At 40.9% G+C, this 26,404-nt stretch overlaps 1 protein-coding gene across 2 annotated transcripts in view; it reads right to left on the reverse strand.

Annotated features, from left to right (window-relative positions):
* Positions 1 to 26,404, reverse strand: part of efl1 (elongation factor like GTPase 1) — a 125,942-nt gene that overhangs the window by 68,113 nt on the left and 31,425 nt on the right. For both annotated transcript variants that reach the window (XM_042411896.1, XM_042411886.1), the window contains exons 13-15: positions 21,094 to 21,251; positions 20,391 to 20,554; positions 15,525 to 15,660 (exon numbers count right to left, since the gene is read on the reverse strand). In XM_042411896.1, coding sequence (XP_042267830.1) covers positions 15,525 to 15,660; positions 20,391 to 20,554; positions 21,094 to 21,251 — 458 coding nt within the window. The remainder of the gene's footprint in view (positions 1 to 15,524; positions 15,661 to 20,390; positions 20,555 to 21,093; positions 21,252 to 26,404) is intronic.

Below are 26,404 nucleotides of genomic sequence, written 5' to 3' on the forward strand. Positions count from 1 at the left end.
ATCACTAGTGCAGAGCAGCATTTGTAAATCACTGGTCCTTCCTCACTGTAACTTAATCTGGGTCTGTTAGAGCCTTTGTTCCTCCTATCTTTTTGTCTGGGGTGTTCGAGCAATTCGAGTGAAGTGGACATCCACTTTCACTCCTCACTCACGCCATCTATTGGCTGTGTGTAGCGCTGCCAGCATGCCTGCACCGCATGGTTAAGACAAAGAATGAGGGCATGCAGCCAGGAGTACTCGTACTGAACAATAGAAAAGACAGAGTGAGAGGGAGCCGTGTAGATGCTTATTATGGCTGATCGCTCTGACATATTTATGATGCTGTGAGATGAGGTCAGCCAGGTCCTGGATCAGTGCCTGAGACCAGGTCACTGCTGTCCAGAGGTGAAAGAATGGAGGTAAGCAGGAAATGTAGGTTAGCTGGAGGGCCGTGCCGCCATGCTCTGCAGCCACCTGCCTGCAGACAGCTGCCAGAGGAAGCTAACCCCCCTCCTCCATTTCTCCTTTTCTTTCTCCTCACTCACACACACACACACACACACACACACACCTCTCTCTGCTGGATGTCTATTTAGGCCAGTGACTTTCTAACTTTACACTGCTCACAGCTGACCCACCTACAGCCTGCTTCTGAGTTTTCCTGACTGATCAGCAGAAGGTTAACAAAGGAACACTTTGTCTAGTACAATCAGATTCACTCACTACACATACTAGTAATACCACGATTATTATGGGGCCAGTTTCACAAAGATATACTTCGACTTAGATCTAACTAACAGACTTCAGATAGATGTCTAAACTCATCTGTTACACAAAATTAACTAGTTCTTGACTATTGTAAACTGGACTAGTTCAGCATAAATTCTGTTTAAATTAAGACTTTTTTTTTTTTTCAAACGAATAAACATGGCTGACGTAGAAACCGCATCAACCCACTCAGCTCCGTTCACTGCAGCAGAAAACTTTTGCCATCTGGAAGAATTCAACAGTTGTAATTACATATTACTGAGACAATTCAGATAAGAGTGTAACAAGACTAAAATTTTCCAGTGGCATAAAATCTCAGCCCTGTGGAGAGTTGAGCTGCTGTGACTTCTTAATATGGAAGCACTCATTTAGCGTTAATAGTTTGACTGTGACACAACGGCAACAGAATTGTAAAGTGGGGGGACATCCAGCTTTGGATGACGTAATAGTCATGATGGACCAATGCTATTTCAGCCATAACTCTAATATATGTCATCTTGTAAATGTTCACATAGTTTAGTAATTAATGTTACACAACAGCATTTGCACTGCAATGTATTTAAAGAATAAAACATGAGACGCTATTTTTTCTGAAAAGAAAGTTGGAAAAGAGGGTATGATGAGCCCTGCTAAACCGACGTCTCCTTCATAAAAAAAGCAGAATATCAAGGTATAACTGACCAGTCAGATGTGTGTAGAGGTGCGTGTGGTTGTTCTGCAGATGCCTGGTGTTGTTTTCAGCTGATTTAATGAAGGTAAACATAGTGAATGGTCGTGTGTAATGGCACTGGGCTCTGGCGTGGCATCTCGGAGGCTGTAGATTTATCAACATATCAGTTCTGTTGCCTTCAGATGCTGCAGGGATTTAATGAACTGAAGGAGAAGCTTTTCATATAGTATAAAGCAGCTGTGGACAACAGATACTGTAAGAATCAACCACATTTATTTACAGATCAACACAGATGCTTTCACCACATTAAATGTTATTTGCGGTGCCGACTTTGGTGGAAGAGTGTCTAATTGAAATAACTAATAATTTATATTTCAAGCATTCATTTTTTTATTGCAGCACATCTGCAGCAAGTATTTAGCTTTTTGGTCTTTAAAATCACCAAAGTGGCAGCGGAATGACTTTGCTCCAGAAACAGATGTAGCTCTGTGAAGACTCATTTTCCACACCAACAACTCACTTTGCACTGCCTATTTGCCTGTCTCCTCCTGGCAGTTCACCGTGCATGCAGCGCCGGGCACCACAGTACCGCACAGATGGGCAAAGCAAATCTCAAGGTCAGGAAAATACCAAACTGTCTGTGTGCTGCTTGGACTGGTCGTTGCACTATCACGAAAAATAGGACCCAATGGTGTATTTGGTGGTCAAGTTATTTAAAGTAGTCTGAACTGGCAGTCATTATATTCATGGTCCCCTGTGTTCTGCTTATGATTGGATTTAAAAGGTCCAACATGTTAGAGTGGGCTTAGACATTATCGCTATGACCATTATACCTGGCTTAGACGTTACCACTTTATTACCATAACACCTGAAAGTGGGATGAAAAAAGTCTTGTTGTCCCCCCTATTATAAGATTCTTTTTCAAGTGAACAGTCAATCTTCCTGAACTGCATGCTAATAGGCTAACATCAAGCTTTTAAGAGATACCTTGAGTTTGTCTTTCTTCCATTTTTGCTCAGCTCTTCTACATTGCCTCTTTAAATCCCTTGTATGGTCATTAAGCCAGGAGAGGGTGTTATGTTTTACTCGTTTCATCTTGATAGGATAGTCTCACAAGTTCTATTAAAATTATCTAGTAAATCAATGACCGAGAGACCCTTCTGATTAAGGGTATTAATGACAGAAGCAGCTAAGAACCTTTTGTGAAAACTGCTAGCTGACTTGGAATTAAAACTGAGAGCTGATACAGGTAGATGGCTTATGAGCAGGAAGCAGGAGCAGGGTATGGAAAATCACAGCCTTGTAATCAGAGACATTAAAATCTAGCCGTTCAATATCATTTGGAAAAACACTGTAAGACAGCACAAGGTCAAGACTATGCATTTTATTATGAGTTGGATTTGTTCAAGATTAAAAGACTCAAATTGGTTAAGAAAATCAGCAGTAAAGCAGGACATGGAGGGGTAGCAAACATGTATGTTAAAATCACAAAGGATGAGAACACTATCATATTCGGCCATAATAAACAAAAGAAGTTCAGAAAATTATTGAATAAAACCAGTGTTAGCCTTAGGCAGCCTATAGATTAAAAGACATAGTATGCTGGGCATTTAAAAGAAAACCCAGAGACTCAAAAGAAGAAAAAATATTGAGATACAGGGGAACATTTAATGTTGTTATTAAAAAATGATAGCTACCCCATCTCCACGGCCAGACAGCCTGGGTTGATTAAAACAAGAGTAGTTAGGGGGACATGCCTCAGTTAGTGGAACAGAGTATCCAGGGCTTAACCAGGACTCAGTGATGAAAAAGAAACCAATATTGTTAGTCATAATAAAATCTTGGCATAAAAAAAATACTTGTTTTCAAGGGACCTCACATTAAGTAGACTAAACACAGCTGAACTGCTGGAGACGGATTCAGCAGTAGATACAATAGAAGGCTGCAATTGATGAATCGAAAATATTTCTTACTTTGTTGTTGGAGTGGGTCAAATGGAAATTAAGTTAGCTCTTATTGTAGGATTAGCAGAGCAGTTGGGTCCATAGGTGGCTTACAGTGACCCTAATAGGTGTAGTTTTGGTGGAGGAGTGTTGAGCAGGACCCAAGGAGAGCTTTTAGAGCAGGGTCATGATGAGGTAAGTATCACTCAGACTTACAAGTAATATACTGGATGAAGTTTTGAGCAAGTTGTTTAATACCCTTTATGTCGGGGTGCAGGCCATCTGAGTTTGACTGACTGTTTATCCATGATGTCATTGGTGCCCACATGAACAATTTGAGTGTGAGCTGAGGGATGAAGGTCTGTGAGCATTGGTAACAGTTCGATAACTTTGCTACCAAGAAGACAGTAGGTGATAGCGCCTGGGAGTTCAACAGATCTTATGATGGAATCACCAATAATAAGGATTTCAGGTAGCCTGTCCCTCTCTCCATTGAGAGTTTGGATGAAAGAGGTAGCCAATTGGCATTAACCACATTAGTTAGGGCAGCGTCAGGGACAACAGAGTTAATTGAAAGAGTTTCAATTGGGCATGAAGACAGAGGGATAGTGCCACTGGAGATGACGCCACTACTAACCAAAGCGGTGTCCAGTGCTCCGTTGCGCAGGTGGGTCGATGGCTGGAGGCTAGCAGGAGTGCATTCAAAGTTGAAGACAGTAGGGAGGGAAAAGTACAGGCAACGTTTCCCTGTGGGATACTGGGGTTGTAGGGGAACTTTGACGCTTTCTCGTTGTGTTGGAGCTGACCGGGACAGGCTGCTCCGGAGCAGTCGGTGTACGTGCGCCTGCTAGCTCAGTAAGCTTTTCAAGCGGAGCAAAGTAGTTTGACAGTGGGGCAGGGTTGTCATCCCCATCTGGTGAGAAGAGAGGAAGAGAAATCCTTCTCTCCTTCTTCACAAGGGACACTCAAGAGAAAGGATCAGCTGATGGGTCAGGAGTGTCGCTTTTTGAGTGTCGCTCTTAGAGCTGTAGGGAAAATCCAGCTGCAGCATCTCCAACAGGGAGAGGAGCAGGGATTGTCACTGGAGGACACTGTCCAAGAGGCTCTTGATAGAATGGAGTTTGTATCTCAGACTGGACAGCTCAGATTCCACTGGGGTAAGTGGAGGCATGCTATGGAGAGAAATATATCTGCCAGTACACAGACTACATGTAATAGGCAATGGTTTCGTAGGAAGTTGCTGTTAGGAAGGAGCTAATGTTAGCTGCTAGCAAGTGGGTACCAACGGCAATCGGGCTCCGATTAGGAGCCAACTGCAATGATCTGGTTTAGTAGTCGTATTGATGCACAGATGGAAAGCTTCAGGGGACAAGATGCAAGGAGTTATTCAAAAGTTGTTAAAAGTTAAAAGCAAGCAGAGCAACAAACAAACAGACCACCGGCTAGCAAATTTAGTATGTAATTCTGTAACTGTCTATATGTATATATGTCTGAAAAAAATGATGTGGAGTGACTGAAAAGGTTTTAAATGAAGGGGAATTCCACTTCTCGTCCTTCCCTCTAGCCACCTCTTTTTTCCTCGGCTACGTCTTTGCTCAAACAAACAAACAGACTTGTTAATGTGAGCTTCAAAGACCTGACACTACATTTCAGAAGAAAGGGCAGGGAACAAAAATCTAGATCAGGCAAGATGGAAGAGACAGGGTAAGGGAGACCTAGACAGAGGGAGAGAGTGAAGAAAAGAGCCGTGGAGGAGAAAAAAGGAGAGGAGAGGAGGGGAGGTGAGGGAGGAGGTGGTCAATAAATTTCCGAGGGGAGAGCCGAGGACTGATGAGGTGGAGAATGCTTCATGGCTGTGGGATCCCAGCAGGGCTCAGCTGGGACTGGAAACTGTGTCAAGGACGAGTGAGGAGGAGACGGATGAGTCAGGAGCATCAGAGAACTCACTGACACACACATGCAGGCTTGTAGCACTGGTGGCTCATTTAAATCTCTTTTAACTTCAAAGTCAATTCATTACAGGTTTTTGACACATATATTAATCAACAGCAGCATTAAAATCAAATAATTTGCGAAACAGATGCAACGTGCCTTTCAAAAGTCTGAGGCGCTGGGATTCTTCCCTCCTTTAGCTGAGCTTCCTCGTAAATCCAAGGCCATCAGGTGCTAAATAGAAAATAGTTTTATGACTGCAACTTTGTGATGTCCACTTTTTATCATGTCCACCTTCACGTCCATCTCAAGTATTTTCCCCTGATGTCCATTTATACAGCACACTGTTGCACAGACAGTAATGTAGGATGCAAGAGGCTAAGTCAGGGAAGCTGTACATGTGGCAGGTTTTTAAGCCAGATGGAAGACAAGCAGATCTTGGCCTTGTTTCACGATTACCATTGATCTTAGGAGTTAGGAGTGTTTTCTTATGAGGCAAACAACATAAACACCATAAATAGCAAGAAAAACGAAGATACAGAACATGTACCATCAGGAGAGTTTCAGCCAGAAGAGATGAATATATTAGGAGAGAAGAGGGAGAGGACGACAATGACAACACAAACCGGCAGATCAATTGTAGAATTAATTTGTGTGTGTTAGTTTAGTTTCAAACATCACTTAACAAAGAACATCAGTGTTCATTATAAAAGTTTAGACATAAAAATTAACAATTGAACTAAAAATGTGTAGTTTTTGGTTCCTCCTGCAGGTCTGGAGCTACTTAAGATGCTCTTAGCCTCCTAGAAGTGTGTATGAGTCACTCAATAATCCACCATCATTTATAAAAGTGTATTCAATTACAATACTTTGGAGAAACACCTCTTAAGTTTAACAAGGTTTGTAAGATGCATTTTACAATCATTTTAGCACATGACATGACACTCGAAATTGTGAATTTTTAACCAAACAGGTGTTGAATCCATTGGTGGTCTTGCCATCAGCTTTTAGAAATGTCATCATTTGCCGTTAATTGCTCCTATGCTGCTTCTTAACTTAATTCTGATCATCTTCATTTACTGGCTCCGAGGCTGGGTTTTTAAAGAAATCAGTCATGCTGCACATAGTGAGAGTCGTTTTCCACACAATAGCATGGGTTCAGTAACCAGAGTTGGTTAGCTTGCTGAGGAGGTGGAGGTGTGCAGCTCACTGTGGCTGCTCCTAACTAGTCCATTACTGTTCCAGTGCTAACCTCTTTGACAAATATATTGTGTTTTCTGTGGATGCTTCACAATAAACGCTGCCTAATGTTTTGCCAGTTGAATGATTTTATTGTAAAGCAGCAGTAAGAAATGTTGAGTTAGCAGTAACTGAATCACTCATGAGTGTGAAGGCAACTTGAATCAAGTGCAGGAATTGTGGACTTCGCCACCAACAATGAAAAGGATTATATTTTAAACCGTAATGTCTCATTAGTTGTTGACAAAACATCTCAACTAAAAGTCCACTTACTTACTTACTCCAGAGATTTTGACCACTTGGCAGTCCATTCTTGAATAAATTCATGACTTAAAAAACCTTTAAGCCAACATGAATGAGAGGTCTTATAAATGCTCAGAATAATGAAAAGTTGGAATATCTTTAGTTACATGACAACTGAGAAAACTCTGGGAAAGCTCTGGAACAAGCAAGTGTTGAGATTTGCTTTTTTCCAAGGTTAAGAAACTTTCAGACTTTCTAATTAGCTATCGTATCTATTGTGTGAGATACCACATAGGTTTGGTTTTGATTTTTTGACTTAAGCTAGCTGTTTCCCCCCACTTCAAGTTTTTACACTAAGCTAGGCTAAACACATCCTGAATCTACAGTATCACTACTCCAGATGCTGAAAGATGAAAGTCATACTGATTTTCTCCTTTGATTATGGGTCTGTCAAAAAAATTAGGAGACCACTGGTTTCTACGTGACTGGGAAAGTAAACTAATGTGACAACACAGAGATGAAATTGATATCAATCATCTGACCATAAATGAGATGGCAGGACATATCCAAACTGTTGGATTGTTATGTTAAGAAGAACAGAACTAGCATTTTTAAGCAACCAGGTTTAAAATTCTCAAAAATAAACACCAAATGTATCTTGAAACACCACAATTCCCAGGCAGAAGATTAAAAAGCAAAACTACACTTTACAGAAATGTTCTACTGTCAGAAGTGAAGCACTTCAACAGACAGTGTCATTAGTCATGATCTGATCTGCACTGCACTGAGATGAACCCAGCTGGCCTCTACCATCACACTGGTGTGGTTGACATCAGTAAAATCATTCAGTCGGTGTGTTCTGCTAAAGATCTGGGTCGCTAGTCACCGCTGGCACGCAGAGAGAGAAGCCTAATGCAAAACAAATGTTTTCATAAAGTCGCCCAGTGTTGAATCAGCATCATTCATTTCACTCAGACTCCTTTTTTTCAGTTCTTTTTCCTTTTTTCCCTCCCTGAGGACTGACTTGGATGACTCTGGCAGTGGCTGCGTCTCTTCAGACAGCTGCTTCACGTTAGGCCCTGATGATGAGAGTTTGATGTTGCCCACGTCTTTAACCCCTGTGACAAACTGTTTGCCTTACTAAGCTCACCATCAAACACCATCGAGCTGGCTGTGTACTCTCCCTCAGCTGCAATCACAGATAAATCCCAATGCTGGCTGGGTGTATGCTACTAATCAAAAACATTGAGGAGAAATAAACAAAGGACTTTTGTTAAGGTACTCAGAGTTTTCATGGCTAGTGTGTCAACTCCAGTGCATGCCATTCTGCCTTTTATGGGGGAATATTACACCAAGCTCTGTTCAGAGATCTGGGAATGTACTGCAGATTGCTTATCAGCAAAGATACAGACCTGGTGGAGAGATCTTGTGATCATTCTGGAGGGAAAAGATCACTCTAACAGACATCTGCTCTGAAGCACTTCACTTATAGAGGTGGTTCTCACTGCTTACTACTGCCCTCTGTAGTGCAGTTTAATATAAATGTATTTTACACCTGAATATTACACACATATATGATTGCTGATGATGTGATTCCCAAACCATGAGCATTAATCGGCTGTTTTAACAGCTTGCACCCTTCTGCTTTTAGGCTTTCCACCAGATTTCTGAACCTGGCTGGTCCAACACTGATGTTGGGTGATAAGGTCTGTTCGAGTTCATCCCAAAGGTGTTGGATGGAGTTGAGGTCAGGGCTCTGCAGGCCAGTCAAGTTCTTCCACACCACACTGGCTGGAACTTGCTTCTCTAGGGTGTATATGATTGAACAAGCATGGGTGTCATCGTTCAGAGAAGTTGGCCTGGCTGTTTCTTCGTTACGATGAACTTGGACATTGTATTTAATTTTGACTCAATCCCACACACACTTGTGCTGCCGAAATTACTTGCTAGCGCACTAACACAACTCCACAGCTAAAGCAGTCCACAACAAATGCACTATTTCCTCCTGTTTGAGTAACTAAAGACTAGTGACCAGCTGTTTTATGACATTTCTGAACATTTTACATTTTAGTATTTATTCTTGACCTATTTTTAAAGGCTTAACACGTTGACACAGACTATCACATTGTTAGTTTTGGTTCTTTTATGGGATTTGTTGACAATAAGAAAAATAAAGAATACTGCCAGCCTTATCCTTTTATGATGTCTCATCAATGGCACTAAGGGGACTTGACCAAACCAGGTAAAACATGCCCAGACCAAAAGTATACAAAGGTGCATGGACAGGGGCGTCCACAAACTATTGACTGCATAGTGTAATAGGCACATGAATTGAGAAAGGAAATTTCAATTAAACTGTTAATGATTGACATGAATCATTAGAATGTATCAATATGAGATCTTAAAAATCTTAAAAGATCTTGAAATTAAAAATGACTAAACAAAAAAGGCCAATGAACCTGGAGTCTGAAGAACGTCTAAAGTAATTCTACTCGTCATCATGTGCTGGTTAGAACCCTGACAAACTGGTAACCTACCAATAATCATCTAAAAGACAAGACGAATAAGACGGCATCATGCTGTGATCGTTTATAAGAGATCAACATGAAAATGTGAGCTGGAGGCATCTCAGCATGAAGACTATGATCAAATGTGGTTAAGCTATTAGAGACAAAGTCTTCTAGTTAGTCTCCTGCAGAGCTGTTAATGTGAGCAGATGAGAGAGAGACACAGCAAGAAAAAGAGAGGTCCTTGGAGCTGTGAGTGAGCAGGGTCATTGTGTTAATAACTGGTATCAGCATTGGACAATAAGAGCAGTGACAAACAAATCCTGTAGCTGAACAACTTATATGATTAGTATGATATGCTTTGGTATTACTTCTGCATGTGTATGGGTTTTAACTGGACTTTGACTAGTTCCTGAAGGTCAACAAGATCTGTTCATGGAGACCACCTACATTTTCTGATCATGTATTAAGTTTTATATCCTTAAAGACCTCGCATATGTTCATTTGATCTCCCAAAACAGGAAAGCCTCTTAAAAAGGTCACCGAAAGTCTATTCCCAAAGACAGACTGAGTGAGATTTAATTCCAAAAGATTTGAGACAAAGCTTCTGAGTAAAATCTTGCCACACAATACTTGTATTTTTTTTTTTTGTGAGGGTTTATACTGAGAAGGTTATAATTTTTTACTGTATTCAAAATATATTGATTGCACTTTGTAAATAAAGCCACTGTATAATATTTAAAATTCCTTACTTTGTGGCAATCTATTAATAGCATGAAGAATATGTTGTATCTTTTGTGACCATTTGTTGTTTTAAAGCTGCATGAATTGATTTTGGGCCACTTGGGGGCAGCAGAACAAGCTGAGGACATCTGACATATTATCACCGTATCCAGGCAATAGTTTGACGACACTTTTGTCATTAAACTGTTGCCTACCTCCAACCTACTTCCAACTAGGTAAGTTGTACATCCAACTACCTAGTTGGAAGTACAACTGCTCTGTCCAACTTCCAACTTTCTGTCTGCTGTTTGGTGCTGGGCAGGTAGTGTACAGTGGGTTTATCAGAGATTTTTTACTGATAACAACTCCCTGCTGCTGCTGGTAACAGAGTTGATGAGAGCAGAGTCGCAGGTCGGAAAACCAAAACAATTAGCTAAAATAAGTTAGAAAGCTAAAGACAACTGCTATGCCAGGACATAATTCTCTGTGGGTTTGTGTTTATGAGTGACTTGTTAAACATTATATAAAGTTATCTGATTCATTGATCCATAAAAAAGTTGACTAGTGCAGCTTTAAGGCCACTACGAGTGGTACTTGAAAAATCGTTGGTGCCATCTGGTGGTAGAATAAAGAGTGACACAGTGGCACATAGCAATGCATGTCGCTAACCCAAAGATCCTCTGTTGGACTGTTATGTGTTTCATAAAAGATTCTGGAAGCTACAGACAAGTTTTGACCTACCTATTCATATGAATATGCATGTAACACAATTTCAATTCATTTCAATTGATTCTTTCTTGCTGATAAATGACCAATGAAAATTGTTTATTACCCTGACAAAAAGCAGATAGCTCATCCTAACCAACCGACTTGCTGGTGTTCAGTGAATCCTGGCGCTCATCTGAGTGAATGACTGACGCTGCAGGCTGGATTCAAAGCTGAGCTGTCAGAGCTGAAGCATGATGGGAGGCCTTCATTTCCTGAAGCTGCTGTTTCCAATGGCTAGCAGGAAACAGAGGAGGGAAGGCAGCACAATACAGTACATACAGTACAACAGCTGCCTTTCCTTTGTCTGTCTCCCTGCCTCCCTGTGTATGTGCATGTGTGTGTGTGTGTGATTATGTGTGCATGGTTTCTGTTATTCATTTTAAAACAGCCATAATGGAGGGGGTCTCACTCCTACATGCATTCTCATAACACACTAACTTGCAGACACACACACAAAGGCAAACTTAGCGCTTTGTCATGCAGTCTGTGCAGTGTGTCGTCATGTGGTTAACTAGAAAATGATGTTTCCCACATCAAATGCAGTGTTGTGTGTGTGTATTTGTGTGAGAAAGTTGTGTGTGAGTGCAGTTCTTTCCCTCTCCAATTACTTGCTCCAGCCGTCAGATAATAATGGGGGTCTAATCAAGGCCAAGCCTGGTGGGGTTTACACACTGGTGCTCCGCTGGCAACTTCCTCCCTGCCCACAGTCCACTAACAGGACAGGAATGATGGCTCCCACATGGCCCAGACACACAGAGAAAGACGGGGTGTGTTTTCGTGGATCTGCGTTTGGGCAGAAATTGTTTCCACACTGCCTGCCACTGGTTCAACTTTCTGCTGAGTCATCAAGCTTTTTAGTGGAATGCTCTGAGATCCCTGGAGAAACAAGCTGACTATGTCTTATTTCATCATTACCAACAGTAACAGAAAATAAAGAGAAACTCTTCCCTCGGGTGTTTTTACACAGTATCAGTCTGTGCTGTATACCCCTGTTCGTTGATTGGTTGTGTTCACTGACTTTAGCACAGAATCAGAACAGATGTAGATGGAGAGGGTCATCAAATTACAAAAAGCCATAGGAGAGGGGTCTGAAATTCATGCTACAATTATGATATTCTGATCTACAGATGGGTGACAAATTAAAGGAAAAACCAATATAAAGTGTCTTAGTAAGGTGATGGACCACCAGAACAGCTTCAATGCAACTTGGCATTGCTTCTACAAGTCTCTGAACTCTTCTGGAGGGATGAAACATCATTCTTCCAAAAGATGTTCCCTCATTTGGTGTTTTGATGATGGTGGTGGAGAGCGCTGTCTAACATGTTGGTCCAAAATCTCCCATAGGTGTTCAACTGGGTTGAGATCTGGTGACTGTGAAGGCCATACCATATGATCACATCATTTTCATACTCATCAAACCATTCAGTGACCACTCAAGCCTTATGAATTTGGGCCATTGTCATCCTGGAAGAGACCACTCCCATCAGGATAGAAATGTTTCATCATAGGATAAAGACGATCACTCACAACAACTTTGTATTGATTTGCAGTGACGCTTCCCTCTAAAGGGACAAGTGGACCCAAACCATGCCAGCAAAATACCACCCAAAGCATAACAGAGCCACCAGATCCCCTCACTGTAGGGGTCAAGCATTCAGACCTGGACCAGTTTTTCCTTTAATTTGTCACCCATCTGTACAAAGGCTATAATGTAGGGGTGTAACGGTACACGAAATTCATGGTTCAAGGAAGAAAATAATAATTCTGTCCCTTATTTTGAAAAATAAAAACATCCAGCAATGGGTCCTTGGCCAAAACTGAAACAGTTTAGTTGTGCTACAGTGGAAAAGGAAGTCAAGACACCTGCTGACAGTTGTTTTATGCTGACACTCAGAACTGGTCCTTACTAGGGTTTCCCCCAGAAAAGTTGTTAGGCCCAGTGGTAAGCATCTTTTGATGGGAGACAGACTGATGGCAGCATTAAGGTAGGGCCCTACAGTTCCTGTGATAACAGAATCACTGATAAAATTACAGAATTGAAAATTTAAGAAAAGCTATAACAGACTCCATAGGTTCCTACATTAAGTCAATGATGAAAGCTGACTGGAGATTCAAAAATATGACTACATAATGTGTCGTTTAAAATAAGTCATTTATTCAACACACATTTTTAATGTATCTACACAAAATTCAGGAACTCGTCTTTGCTCGGAGGACTGCATAATTTAATTTAATCACAAAATGTGGCTCATAATATACGTGTACAGCTACGTTCATAGTTCATACTGCTCACCCAGCTCTGCTCCCATCAGCACACCTCTGTCCACGCTGAGAGCAGCCACACTGCCGCTCCCTCACTCTTGCTCGCCCACTCACTCACTCACTCCACTAGTTTACCATTAGCCATTGCCTCAATTATCAAGACTGCTCTATAACACAACTGTTAACAAAACCTTCTGTCCTTAACTTGCAAGCTACAGTAAGTCGCCTTCCAACCATTATATCTATGTTTCCAACTGAGCTACCCCACTGTAACTTAAGTGTAGTTTTAAAAAAAACAGTCTTGAAAATACATTTAAAAAAAAAAATCTCTGATGCTTAGGCCCGGCATGGGGGGGGGGGGGGGGAACCCTGTTCTTGAGATATGCTGTCCAACCTCATTGGAAATGAAAAGTATTTATTGTTGTTCCAAACGGCTTCACTCAAAGGCAACCGTCACAGAGAGGGGGGGGGGGACGAGGAAACGCATCATCGTTTAAATATGGAGATAATAATAATGGCAGCATCAACACTAAATGAGCATGGGTAACCAGGGTAACTTGGCTAAGCCGGCTAGCATACATCCATGAGCATACTATAGCTAAGTGGTGCACTGCCAAAACATTCCAATCTATGACTGACCCTTCCAATCTCCAACCATATTCATTAATATACCCAAATCATTAACAGAGTCAAGAAATCTGACAACATTAGATTAAGTCCATCTCTGTGCAACCAACCACAGAACTGCCGACAGTAGACTCAGTAAAGTCCATTTACAGCCATACAGTCCATTTGTGAGCTGACAGTCCAAACTAAATAAGGAGCAGAGGGATCTGTGATGCTCACTTAAGGGCGGACTGCCTTACTGTTAACTTGTTCCTAGTGTGCATTCTGCCTCACGTCCATGGCAGCTAATGACTGTATGTAAATATCCTAATGCATGTCTCCTTCATAATTCATGCCAGTCTCACTGGGAGATTTCACATAGGTCTAATTTTCATTCAGCGTCTGCAGCACTCTGCTCAAAGTGCACAGGAACGCTAATGGGAGGTCACGTCAATACTGCACCAACTAACAATCACAAAGCACAGGCTGATGCATACACACATTATGCACATATTATACAGGCATACAATTCATTCTGAGTGCAACTCTACACTCAGTATAAAGAATTCCTACTGTGTTCATTGTTGAATCTGAACTCAGCATGCTTAACTGTTTTAAACAGTGCCTGAGCTACATTTTCACTACATGGCTGAGAAAAGACTCATAACGAATACATGCACATCACAGAAAATTCATCTTTACACAGTAGCTAACTACGAAGGCTGGAGCCTGTGGGGAGTATAAATAGTGCTTAATTAGCTGTAATGTGTGTCTAAATGTGTAGATTAGTGAAAGGGGTCATTTGTCGATATGTTTCTGAGAAAAAAGAAAAGCATTTTCCAGAGTAGACGGAGCAGTCAACTGGGACCACTCAGCCATATTAAGATTGCATGTGCAATTGTCAGAGCAAGACTGAGAACATTACATTTGTAATCATTTAGCTTGAACACATATTTATTCAGCTCAAACAAAGACATATCAGGGAAGAAGGTGTAGAAGATAGGGCCGATGTCTCATGTTGATTTCTAGCTTAGACTTGGAGAACAGAAGTGATGACATGGGAATCTAGGAAGTGTCTGTGTGTGAGTCAAAATTTAGGTCACAAGTTTTCAGAGTGAGGCAAGCAGAAGAGAAACACATGCCGGCTATGAATCAGTGCTGGTAGCAATAGGAATCAGTGCTGACATTAGTGTGGGATATACAGCAATAACAGACAAGTAGGTCATAATATCATGAATTCCTTCCACAACCAAAACTCAAAACCAATACTGGATTTTTGAGGTCGATATCAGTATCGATAAATGATGAGACTTCAAAAATCTGATAACGTTTTTAATGTTTTTTAAAGGAGTAGTTCTGTGATTTAGTATTGCACTTCCATTGGGGGATTGACTACAGCAGGCTGCCACAGAATAACAACAAGCAACATCACATACATCTCACTGGTTATAACTCAGTAGTCTGCCCGTTCATGTGGACCACCAGATCATTTCTAACACACTTGTTCATCTTTTGTATTTATTATCAAATAAGGACATTTTCACACCCATACGGGCTGGACAAGTGCTCCAACTTCCAGTCAGCTCACGTTGTCTATAAACAGCTTTAGAATTTGTGTTTCCAACATAAATCCAACATAACTCCTTAATGTCTGTCCACCACATGATGCATACCAGATAAGGTCAGTCACAGCAAAAACAACAGACTCATCTGCCACACTTGACTGAAGTCATAAGGAATGGAATCAAAAAATCAAATCTGCTTTGACTGACGTCTCAATCCCACAAAATCCCTAACAACATAACCCAAACGGGGTCCATTAAAGCAAAGTGATGCCAAAGCAATGCAATAGCTAATACAAAGTAAGAGAAATGTTTACTGTACCTAGTACATTACCAGAAGGCACCTCCTCCAGCTCCTCTAGCTCTCTGCCCATCAGCAGGTAGATGCTTTCCATGGAACAACAGGACAGATGAGGCACCTCAGAGGCACAGTCTGAAGCACTGCAACCCTCCGGCAGCTGGCAGACATAAGAGAAGGAACAAGTATGAGGAACAAAAATGCTAACAAAGCATTTGGAATCATAGTTTTTTTGGGGGGGTCCTAATGTAAGGACATCTACCATTCTATTTGCCATGGTCAGGATGTCAAATGCAAGCACAAATTGATACGGTAGATTTCATGATTTCTTTAATGTCACTGCAGGGGTTGAGATAAGAAACAAATTATCTTAATTTAAGGTCTCCTTGCAATCCTTTCCAGGAGCTTTCAACTGCAGCCGGAGAAAGATCAAGGAGGACATTCACATCTGACAACAGAGGCCATATTTAAACAAAGAGAGGTTACTATCTCCCCCGATATACAATCACATGTTATCATGTGAGTGGAGTTTCATACTTTCATATGAAATGCGGTTGAAAGCTCCAGAAAAACCTATTACACAGATTTTGAGTATAGCTTATTTTGTAAAAGTTGCTGTTATGCTTTAACAGCAATCATTGTTATATCATTATAAGGCTGTATACTTAAATATAAACCTTTATTATAGGACCATCCAGGGGGGCCAACAAATCTTATTGCAAAGCTCCACAAGTCACCTCTGACTTCAATTCTGTTCATTTAGTTCCAGTCTACCAGCTGACTCTGAAGAGGGAAAAAACAGTGCAAAGATGTCATGGTGTAGTCTGAGGACTCTATTCAGGAACTAGATCACTGTTTTGAATGTATTGGGACATTTTTAAAGAATCCTATGCAGATCTGGATAAACTTACTGACACAGTATAATGTTATATTAAATTCTGTGAAAATATGGTCATTCCTCACAAAACATGTATAATCTTTTCCAATAATAAGCTTTGGATTAGTAAATCCCCCAAACAACTATTGGATCAGAAGAAACTAATCTTTAATCAGGGGGACAGTACTCAAAAAAGAGGTCCAGAAGTGTGTTAAGAGGGAGATAAAACTGGCTAAACTTAAGTATAAAGATAAAGTGGAGGGTGATTTGAGAAGTGGTAACTCATTTGCAGCCTGGAAAGGCAATAAATCTATGGTTGGAATGCAGAATAAAAAGAGAAATGTTAAGGGCGTTGATATGTCTATGTCTGTGTAATCATGAACTCCCTGAGTTCCAAGACAGGGTAGAGGGCTGTAAGATACAGATTGACAAAGCCACAGTGTATAAATCTTTCAGCCTTATCATGGAGAGCAAAAGTCTTGGTTCTGACCGCATTGGGGGTAAACTCCTGAGAAGCTGTGCTAGACAACTAAGTGTATTTTTTACATATATCTTTCAGTCCTCCTTGGAACAGCAGAGGTTGCCTAGACTTTGGAAGGAATCTGCTGTGGTTCCAGAGGCCACAGAAGTCACATTACCAAAGACATTAAGTGATTATTGCCCCCTAGCTCTTATTTCCCTTGTAATGAAAACTTTTGAACTAAAAACAAGATTTCAGACATGACACAGGACAGACTAGACCCCCTCCAGTTTGCTTAAAAGGCAAGGAGAGGAGTTGAGGATGCTACTGCAACTCTGTTAAATCTTGTTTTGAGGCTTCTGGAAGGGAACAAAAAACATGCAAGACTGCTCTTCATTGATTTCTCTTCAGCTTTAAATTGAAACCAGCCTCACTTCCTTGCACATAGGCTGCTGTTAAATTTTTGTTGGATTTTTTGACTAACAGAGAACAGAGAGTTTGAGTGAATGGTTCTCTGTCTAGTATACTCTTATCTTCCACCTGGTCTCCTCAGGGCTGTGTTCTTTCCCTGCTTTTATTTGTTGTGTGTACAAATGACTGTCAGACTTATTATTAAGACTGGTATGTACTTAAGTTTTCAGATGATACTGTAATAGTCAACCTTTTGCACTTTGAGGAACAGTGTCATGGACCAGTGGTAGGAGAATTTGTTAGTTGGTGTGAACAACAAAGAGATGTTCATTGACTTTCACAGGAGACCTATTTCTACTTCTCTTGCTCCTGCTACAGGAGAGCCTGTGACTGTAGTCGAGCAGTACAAATACTTGGGAACCATCCTGGATGATAAACTTACCTTTGATGCCAACACTGATTTTATTTGTAAAAAGGCAAACTAAAGATTGTTTTTCTAAGGATGTTCAGAGGTTTTAATGTTGTCTCTGCTGAAAGTGTTCTATACTGCGTGTATTGAGTCAGTTTTAACATTCGCTATGATCTGTTAGTTTGGTAATCTCAGTGTGAAAAACAAAAATTTGCAAGGAAAAATTGTGACTGTGTGTCTTCGCCACCTTTACCAAGTCAGAGCCACACAGAAAGCTCTGGTCATCTTATTGGACTCCCAGCAGCCTTTACACAGTGAGTTTAATTTGCTCCCCTTTTTACCACCCTAGAGGTGACACTAACATGAGGTTTTTCATTCCATCAGCTATTGGCTTTTTAAATAAAATGGGACTATGTCTATCTGTGGATTTGATATGGTGACCCCTCCCCCCAATTCTTCTTTCTTTCTTGCTGCTTCTTCTGATAGCTCTGGTGACAAGTGACAATGACAACAGTGACTTGGCGCTAACTGTGTACTTGTATTTATGTGTGTATGCATGTCTATAATGTGTATGTACACTCACTAGCCACTTCATTACACCTGTACAATCTAATGCAATCCAATGCAGCAACTCTGCCATAAATTTTACATTTACTAAATTTATACATTTTCAGTTTTTGTTGACACTGTCAGAAAGGTGATAATTCAACTTTATGTTTATTATTGAGGTAGTAGTGGGGGTTGGTGGTGAACTGGAGTGCATTAAATTGAAAAGTGTTCCTAATAGTTTGTCCACTCCATTAACACACATGAGGGGGGCATTATCATTGACCTTGAAATCAGTTATTGGAGGGGATATATATTGCCCAACATGTGACTGAAGATCTGTGATGTGAAGGCTTTTTGAAAGAAAACTAGCCTGGTTGCATTTTCTTTTATTAGCTCACCACAGAAAAGTGGAAATTAACCATAAAATGCTGTTTGTACCGCTCAAATAGTGTGCCTAAAATATCTTTGACAATTAACAGGCCTTAATGTGCAAGCAGCAGGGTACTTACTCAAGGCAGACCAATCAAGCAGAACATGTTGGATTTTTGTTTTTTATGCCTGCTGATTCACAATGCTGTAACACTACAGAAACACTGTTTTTGAACATGTAATGATATTTCGATTTTGTATTCTTTTCTTATTCTACACAAAATCCACTTTTTGAGTTGGCAAATTATATGTGCTGTTACTTTATTATTCCATAAATTAATCCTAATCCCATTCTACTGTGTTCACTGTAACAGAAATTATTTGCTTTTTTCAAGAGAAATTCAAATAATGCTTTGGAGCAAAAACAGTCAGGTGCCGATATGAAAATGAGACAGGCTTGCTGTAATCATTCCTCCTGTTCATACTGGACATTAAGAGATCCCTTCATAATGCACTTACGATGTAAGTGATGGGGAAAAAATACACAGTCCTCCTTCCGTGCAAAAGTGTGTTTAAAAGTTTATCTGAAGTTAATAAGAGGCTTCAGCCGTCCAAATGAGTCAAATCGAGTCAATATCTTTCAAAGTCAGTCCTTTTAGTGCCAGATTCCCTCTTCCCAAAATCCCCTTTGTTATGATCCTTCCACTGCAGCTGAATGGGAAAAAAACTGTCTGTCGAGAGAAAAAGGAGGAAATTTTTACTAAAAAGACAAACTGGAAGACATCAGCTTTATTTGACTAACTCTGACAGCTGAAGCCTCATTTAATCTTTGGATAACCTTTTTTTTAAGACAGTTTTTTGGGCATTTTTGCCTTTATTCGACAGCTGATAGTAGAAAAGCAGACAGGAAACAAGGGGGAGAGAGAGAGGGGAGTGACATGCAACAAAGGTCCCCAGAGATGAATGAGGGATGTTGCGGTTATGTGGCATGTGTTGTAAGAACTGCACCGCTGCCTTCAGATGAACTTTGAAATACATTTTTGCTCAAAACAAGGACTGTGGATTTTGTCCCTCATCACTTGCATTGAAAGTGCATTTGAAGGGGATCTTCTAATGGTCAGTGTGAACAGGAGGAATGATTACAGCAAGGAAAACCTGTTTCAATGTTCATATGAACATCTGTCTGTTGTTTTATGACACACTTGAAAAATTGTGGGAAAGAAAATCTGAAGGTAAGACTTTTAAAAAACTGGAAATCAGAATTGGCTAAGAAAAACTGTCATCAGTTCATCATTACTATTAGTATGAAATGGTGACAGCTTTGTCATTTTTGTTTAATGTGGACCTTTTTTATTTGTATGTCAGCTCATTGACTGTGCCAGAGTGGAGCATTGGAGCCCATCTTGGAACTCGACTGAGACTCAGCCTTGATGACTTGGACTCGGGTAATGGGGACTTGACTTGGACTGGCTCTTCTTTGATGACTGGGACTTGGACTCTGACACTGGGGACTCGAAACTTGGCTCGGACTTGAGATTTAGTGACTCAACTACAACACTGGTTACAACTATTAAATTCCAATAAAACCTTCCATAAATGCCAAACTCTCTCTTTAGGGGAAAAAATACAGAAATGTTAAGGGTTTGTTGGTGTAGGGTAAACACTGGTATATCAAACTTCATATTTTACTGTCCAAAAGCTTTAACTGATGTTTAACACATATTGATGATTTTAAACACATATCTGTGCATAATGGAGACAGAGAAGGAGAATAGAACAGGTACTGTAGAGGTTTACTGATAACTGTGTGTTTACCATGTTCACGCCCTGGGTGGGGTCATACTTTGGTCCCAATACGAACACTCTCTGTCCTTTCTTGACCACCCCGCTGTAGACCCTGGCAAATGCTATGAAGGTCTCCTTCTGCTCCTCTTCCTCCCCTGGCTTTGACTCTTTCACTGTCAGACTCTCTATCTTTGCTGTCAGAGAGAAAAAAAACATACACAAGCGTTCCTCTGAGAGTCAATCACAGTGAACCATCATACTTTACACAGAAGGCACTCTGACACAGGATGCTGGATCTTGCTTGATTTTTTGGGGCTGCAAAGCAGTTAGGATATGGTGATCTTGAAAAGCTACTGTGTGTCTGGCTTCTTTTTAAGTGGAGCAGTGGAGGTCTCATAACCCGAGCCAACCAATCACAATGAAGAGGAAAGAATGGGCTAATTACAAGAAAAAAAGGGATGGGGGCGTCACTGAGCTAGGCCAATGTCAATGTTATACTTATACTGTATTCTATCATCTGGAATTTGAATTGCAACATCATTACCTATCATGTTGTATTTTTCTGGTCTTTCATTCTGTAAAGCATATAATTAAACCAGTATCCTGAACATATCCAACTGTTCAAGCTAAAAAACAATGTCAAATTTAATGTTCACCATTAACTGTCACCTTTGATCGAACTGTTGTTGAAATGAGAAATGAGAGATAGAGATAAGTGAACTGTCCAGTTTACCTGTGCTGGGTCCTGCAGGCCGGCCTTCCTGTGGTGTACTCCCTGAGTGGTCGGGGTCTTTGTCTGCTGTCTCTGCTGGCTGACCAGCTGCCATCCTGTCAGCATGTCTCTGTCTAGCCAGGGCCCTGCGCTGGGCGATCTCCTCCTGTGTCAATGGCCTAAACACACACACACGCGCACACACACACGCGCACACACACACACACACACACACACACACACACACACACACACACACACACACACACACACACACACACACACACACACGTAAGCACACAGGTCAGTATCCCCTCTGACCTGAGGTCAAGAAGCAGTGTGAAATAGAAAGAGAACAAAACATGTAGGAAAGTCTGTGGTTGTATGCAATTAATCTTAGCACAAAAAGTAAGGAAATTTGTGTTTGGTAGATAATTTCTTTGTTGTAACAATGCTTCTTGGCAATAAATCTTATACCGTTGGAAAGCCTGTTTATTTCCCTTTTAAATGGTGCCACATTTGTAAGGAACATGCATTTGTGGGATGAGCAGCAGAGCTGAGTATGTGGGTTGCGCCCATGAAAAATTTGCCAAATTTTCTCTGCCAATGCTAAACAGCTTATTCTGCCATTGACTCTTGTTTGGTGTTTGGTGGATTGGATGATTGAAGCTTGAAGAGACAAGACATATTGGCAATTTAACAATTAATTCATTTAAGAAACAGGAGCCCCAGTAGCGTTTGGAAGAACCATACACAGCCACAACAGCCTGGCACCTCCTCCTCATGCTGGTCACCAGCCTGGTCACACACTGCTGTGGGATGGCATCCCATTCGTCAACCAGCATTTGTCGCAAGTCAGCCAACGTGGTTGTGTTGGTTACTCTGGCACGAACAGCACGTCCAAGCTGATCCCACAAGTGTCCAATGGGGTTGAGGTCAGGACTGCTGGCAGGCCATTCCATCCTCTCCACTCTCAAATTCTGGAGGTAGTCTCTGATAAACCCCGCTCTTTGGGGGCGAGCGTTGTCATCTTAGGGGATAGAGTTCAGTCCCAGATTGTGGAGATATGGGATTGCCACTGGTTGCAGAATCTCATCTCGATATCTTTCTGCATTGAGATTGCCTCTAATGATGACAAGACTCGTTTTTCTAGTGAGGGAGATGCCACCCCACAACATCACACTGCCTCCACCAAAAGATGTTACTCTATCGGTGCAGCAATCAGCATAGGATTCTCCGCATCCTCTTGACCCTACGATCCAACTGCCGTAGGCAGAATCTGGACTCATCGCTGAACATAACGTTCCTCCACATGTTCAGGTTCCAGTGCACGTGTTGCTGACACCAGCGAAAACGGGCCTGACGGTGAAGGGCAGTCATGGCAGGCCTCCTGGCAGCCCTATGAGACCAGAGATTGGCTGTGTGCAGTCTGTTCCAGATTGTCTGGGCAGAGAGCCGTCGGCCATATCATCCTGCAAACGTTGACTGCAAATCTGTAGAAGACAGCCTACGGTACCTAAGTGTTGACAGGGTGAGGAAGTGGGACGCCCACTTCGCGGCCTGTCTCTGACATCCCCCATTATATGGAACTTGGCCTTCACTTTGGAGATGGTACTAGGGCTCACTCCAAATAATGCAGCAACTTGGTTTTGCGGAACACCAGCTTGAAGTTGCCCTATCGCACGGGACCTATCCAGATCAGTCAAACGTTGCACGCCGATTTCACAGGTGCTGCCAGAAGCTCCAAACAAGAGTCAATAGCAACAGCAAAATAAGCTGTTTGGCATTGGCAAAGAAGATTTGGCAAATTTTTCATGGGCACAACCCACATCCTCAGCTCTGCTGCTCATCCCACAAATGCATGTTCCTTACAAATGTGGCACCATTTAAAAGGGAAATAAACAGGCTTTCCAACGGTATAAGATTTATTGCCAAGAAGCATTGTTACAACAAAGAAATAATCTACCAAATACAAATTTCCTTACTTTTTGTGCTAAGTTCATATGAATGTCAAGCAGAGTGACACTGAAAAAGTGACATTCCACTTATAAGTATAGATTAGCCAATAATAACTACAGTAGGTTTATCACAAGTTAATGCCATCCTATTGCAGGCAGAGCATAAATAGAGGAAACATTTAAACTGGATGCCTGCTTCAGAAACCCGCAGCCATTCATTGTATAAACTGCAATATTGATTTAAGGTTGGATGATATGATGATATATACCATGAGACAATCTCTTTAATATCTTTGGTTGTATTAGATCATTGTGGGCAATGTTTCAAATCAATGAGCAGGACTGTTTTATGGTTACACTGGATTTAAAGAATTTTTGCCCCCATGTGATGAAGCAGCTTGATCTGTGACATATTTAAGTCACTGGACGAGGCAAAAAACACATTCATATCTGGATTCTTCCTCAATTCAATTTACAGATTTGACATATATTGCTCTTATCTGTACCACATACATGTAAGAAAATCAAGTAGAATTCAAAATTACATAGATGGTTGAGTGTTACATTCAATTAGAGAACCAATCACATGTGAACAGGACTAAGGGGGATATTTATTAAGCCAGTTGCAAATTACTGTCGGGGGCATACATTTTCAGTGACTGAAATTTTTCAGTTTAGCAGGATAGTTACTAAGGCTACAGATGTAAATGAGCCCAGCCACAGTCCCTCTGATATGCATGAAGTGCTGCTAAGTAAAGTTGACGTCGGCTGTCTTGACATGTGTTGTGTATGTCTGTGAAGTCATGAAGCATAAAGGGAAATGTTTTATGCAGCTGAACTCTGAATATTTGTTGAAAAGAAGACTTGGAACTGAAAGTATGCATTCATCCTGAAAGAGAAGGGCTACATGTGAGGAAATATTAAATTGCCTGATGTTGTCAGCTCAACAAAAAAATCAGAGATTGAATGACTTTTGGTAAATGTTTAAACTCCATTGTCTAGATTATTCTTTTAAAAGGATAAAAAATAATTCAACAGCTTGTGTTGTGGTGCTGAGTGGATAGTTGCATCTTGTAATTTGTGTTTCTGTGTCTCTCTCTCACTGTTTCTCTCTCCCTCTCTTAATGTCAGATAAAACAGTGCTGCAGATTTTACACCTGTTTTTTCCAGATGTTAAATATCAGTTTCTGCTTCCTCTGCCACAGAAGTCTGCAGTGATAAATCAGGTGCAACGAATATGTGTATGAACTTCCATTCCCTCCTCCCATATTTTGCGCCTCTAAACACAGTACATATTGCATGAGTCTAAACACACAAGCTTCAGCGGTGCTGCTTTTCTTCCATTTTATCTGCACAAAACCTCAGTGTGGTAAATCAGAACAAGGGCATCTGAACTGTTAAGGGCCTAAACAGGCCAGGAAATTGTTGGTAAATATCCCCGCAAGAGTGTACAGCCATACTAACAACTACAAACATACAGATGTTTAGCAGGTTATATTTAGCATGTTCACCATCTAGGTCTAATGGTGGTGCTAGATGAAAACTCTATCACCAAAGTCATTACAATTCCTCCTGTGGAGAATATGAATGTCTGTGTAAAATTTCATGGCAATCCATCCAATAGTTTTGAGATATTTCAGTGTTGCCCCGGAGCGCAAAGTGACATCTTCAAATTGTTTGTTTTATCTGACCAATAGTCTAAAACCCCAAAATTATCAGTTTACTATCATATTTGACAAAGAAAAGCAGCAAATCTTCACAGTTCAGAGAACCAGCATCTCTGCTTGAAAAATGACATCAACAATTACTCAATTATCAAAACTGCTGCTGATTTATGTTCTGCCAATCAATGAATCAACTGATAATTTCAGCTCGAGGCAGATTTGACATGCATTGCAACAGCACAGCTGTATTGCACAATGGCAGAAGGTTACTTGCCAATCTGACGAGAAATTGATTCTTGAAAATGGACTTTCAGTAAACATTTAAAAAGTGGCAAACTCTAAATTCCTCAGAAGGGGGGCGAGCTGTAAAAACAATTATCTCCACATTTGTTTTGTTACATGACCTGTGTGTGCCTTGTGTGTGCAGTGTGGTCTGTGTGTGCATGTGCAGTGTGGTCGGTGTGTCAGCCTATGTGTGCATGTGTATACCCTCTTCAAACAGACCACAGTGACTATAGCAACACAGCTGCTCACAATAGGCCTGAGTGACGGCATCCAAAACAGAGTTCAGCTCCATGATGACAAACCACTTAAAACAGCCCATAATTTGCCCCTGACAACAGCAGCAGCCCTGACGACTCACTGAGACTGATTGCACTACTCTTTTGAATAAATTGGATATAAATGGGACTGCAGCCTGAATTCAGTATTCTAACAGGAAACCACAAAAGAGCAAACCCCACTGGATGACAGCCTGGCCTTCAGAACAAAAAACTTCTGACTTAAAGCTTCAAACTGCTCACTTCTTTCACATGATTTCCTCCCAAACCAAAAAGACAAACAAACCAAAAGCAGACAGATGTTTAAGTGAAGGTTATCAACTTCATGTGATATTCATTTGAGCCTAGAACTGCTCAAACATCTAAATAAGCACCCCGCAGTGTGGTACATACAAGTCTTCATGCTTCCCATCAGACCACAGCTAAGTCATTGCTTTTTTTCTCGAGAGGTCATCAGTCGCTCATTGGTAATAATGGGAATGCCAGAGCTTGGTTTCTGGCCTTGCCTGCTGTGGTTATGAAGTAATGGCTTCCAAACACTGGAGCAGGACCATCAGAAACCACAAACAGACCTTTTAACATTGTGAAAAAGTAGGAAAAAGTGCACTGGAAAATTAAATAATATATTGATATTAAAAATGTCTGCAAAACACACTTCATCACGTTTTACCGCTAAAGGATTTTGATTGCAAATACTTTCCATTCTGGCTCGGGTGTGTGAAAATGTCACGGATGTGATATTCTTATTCTGTATATACTATTCTTTTTTTCTGACATTTGCGTGAATGACCCATGGTGAGATACAGGAAGTTGAAGGCTATATTTATGACGCTCTGAGAAAGTTGTTTAGTTGAGACACTTCCTACAGCACTGGAAATATGTTAACCTTGGACTGTCCTGCTGGTCTAGCACTCACATATCCTGCAATGCCCTGGGTTCAAATTCAACTGGGGACCCTTGCTGCAGGTTGCCCTCTATATCCCCATAATTCCTGTTACTTACACTTAATTCATACTTCTTTAAGTTGAATACAAGGAATTAAGATCCAGGTGCTTACCAGAAATTCTTGCCAAAATCTACTCCATGTCTATGAAACCCAAAAGTGTTCACTATTAAATAAATAAAAGACATTATGAAAGAATAACCATAT

This window comes from Thunnus maccoyii, chromosome 1 (assembly GCF_910596095.1).
Source record: "Thunnus maccoyii chromosome 1, fThuMac1.1, whole genome shotgun sequence".
Taxonomy (NCBI): domain Eukaryota; kingdom Metazoa; phylum Chordata; class Actinopteri; order Scombriformes; family Scombridae; genus Thunnus; species Thunnus maccoyii.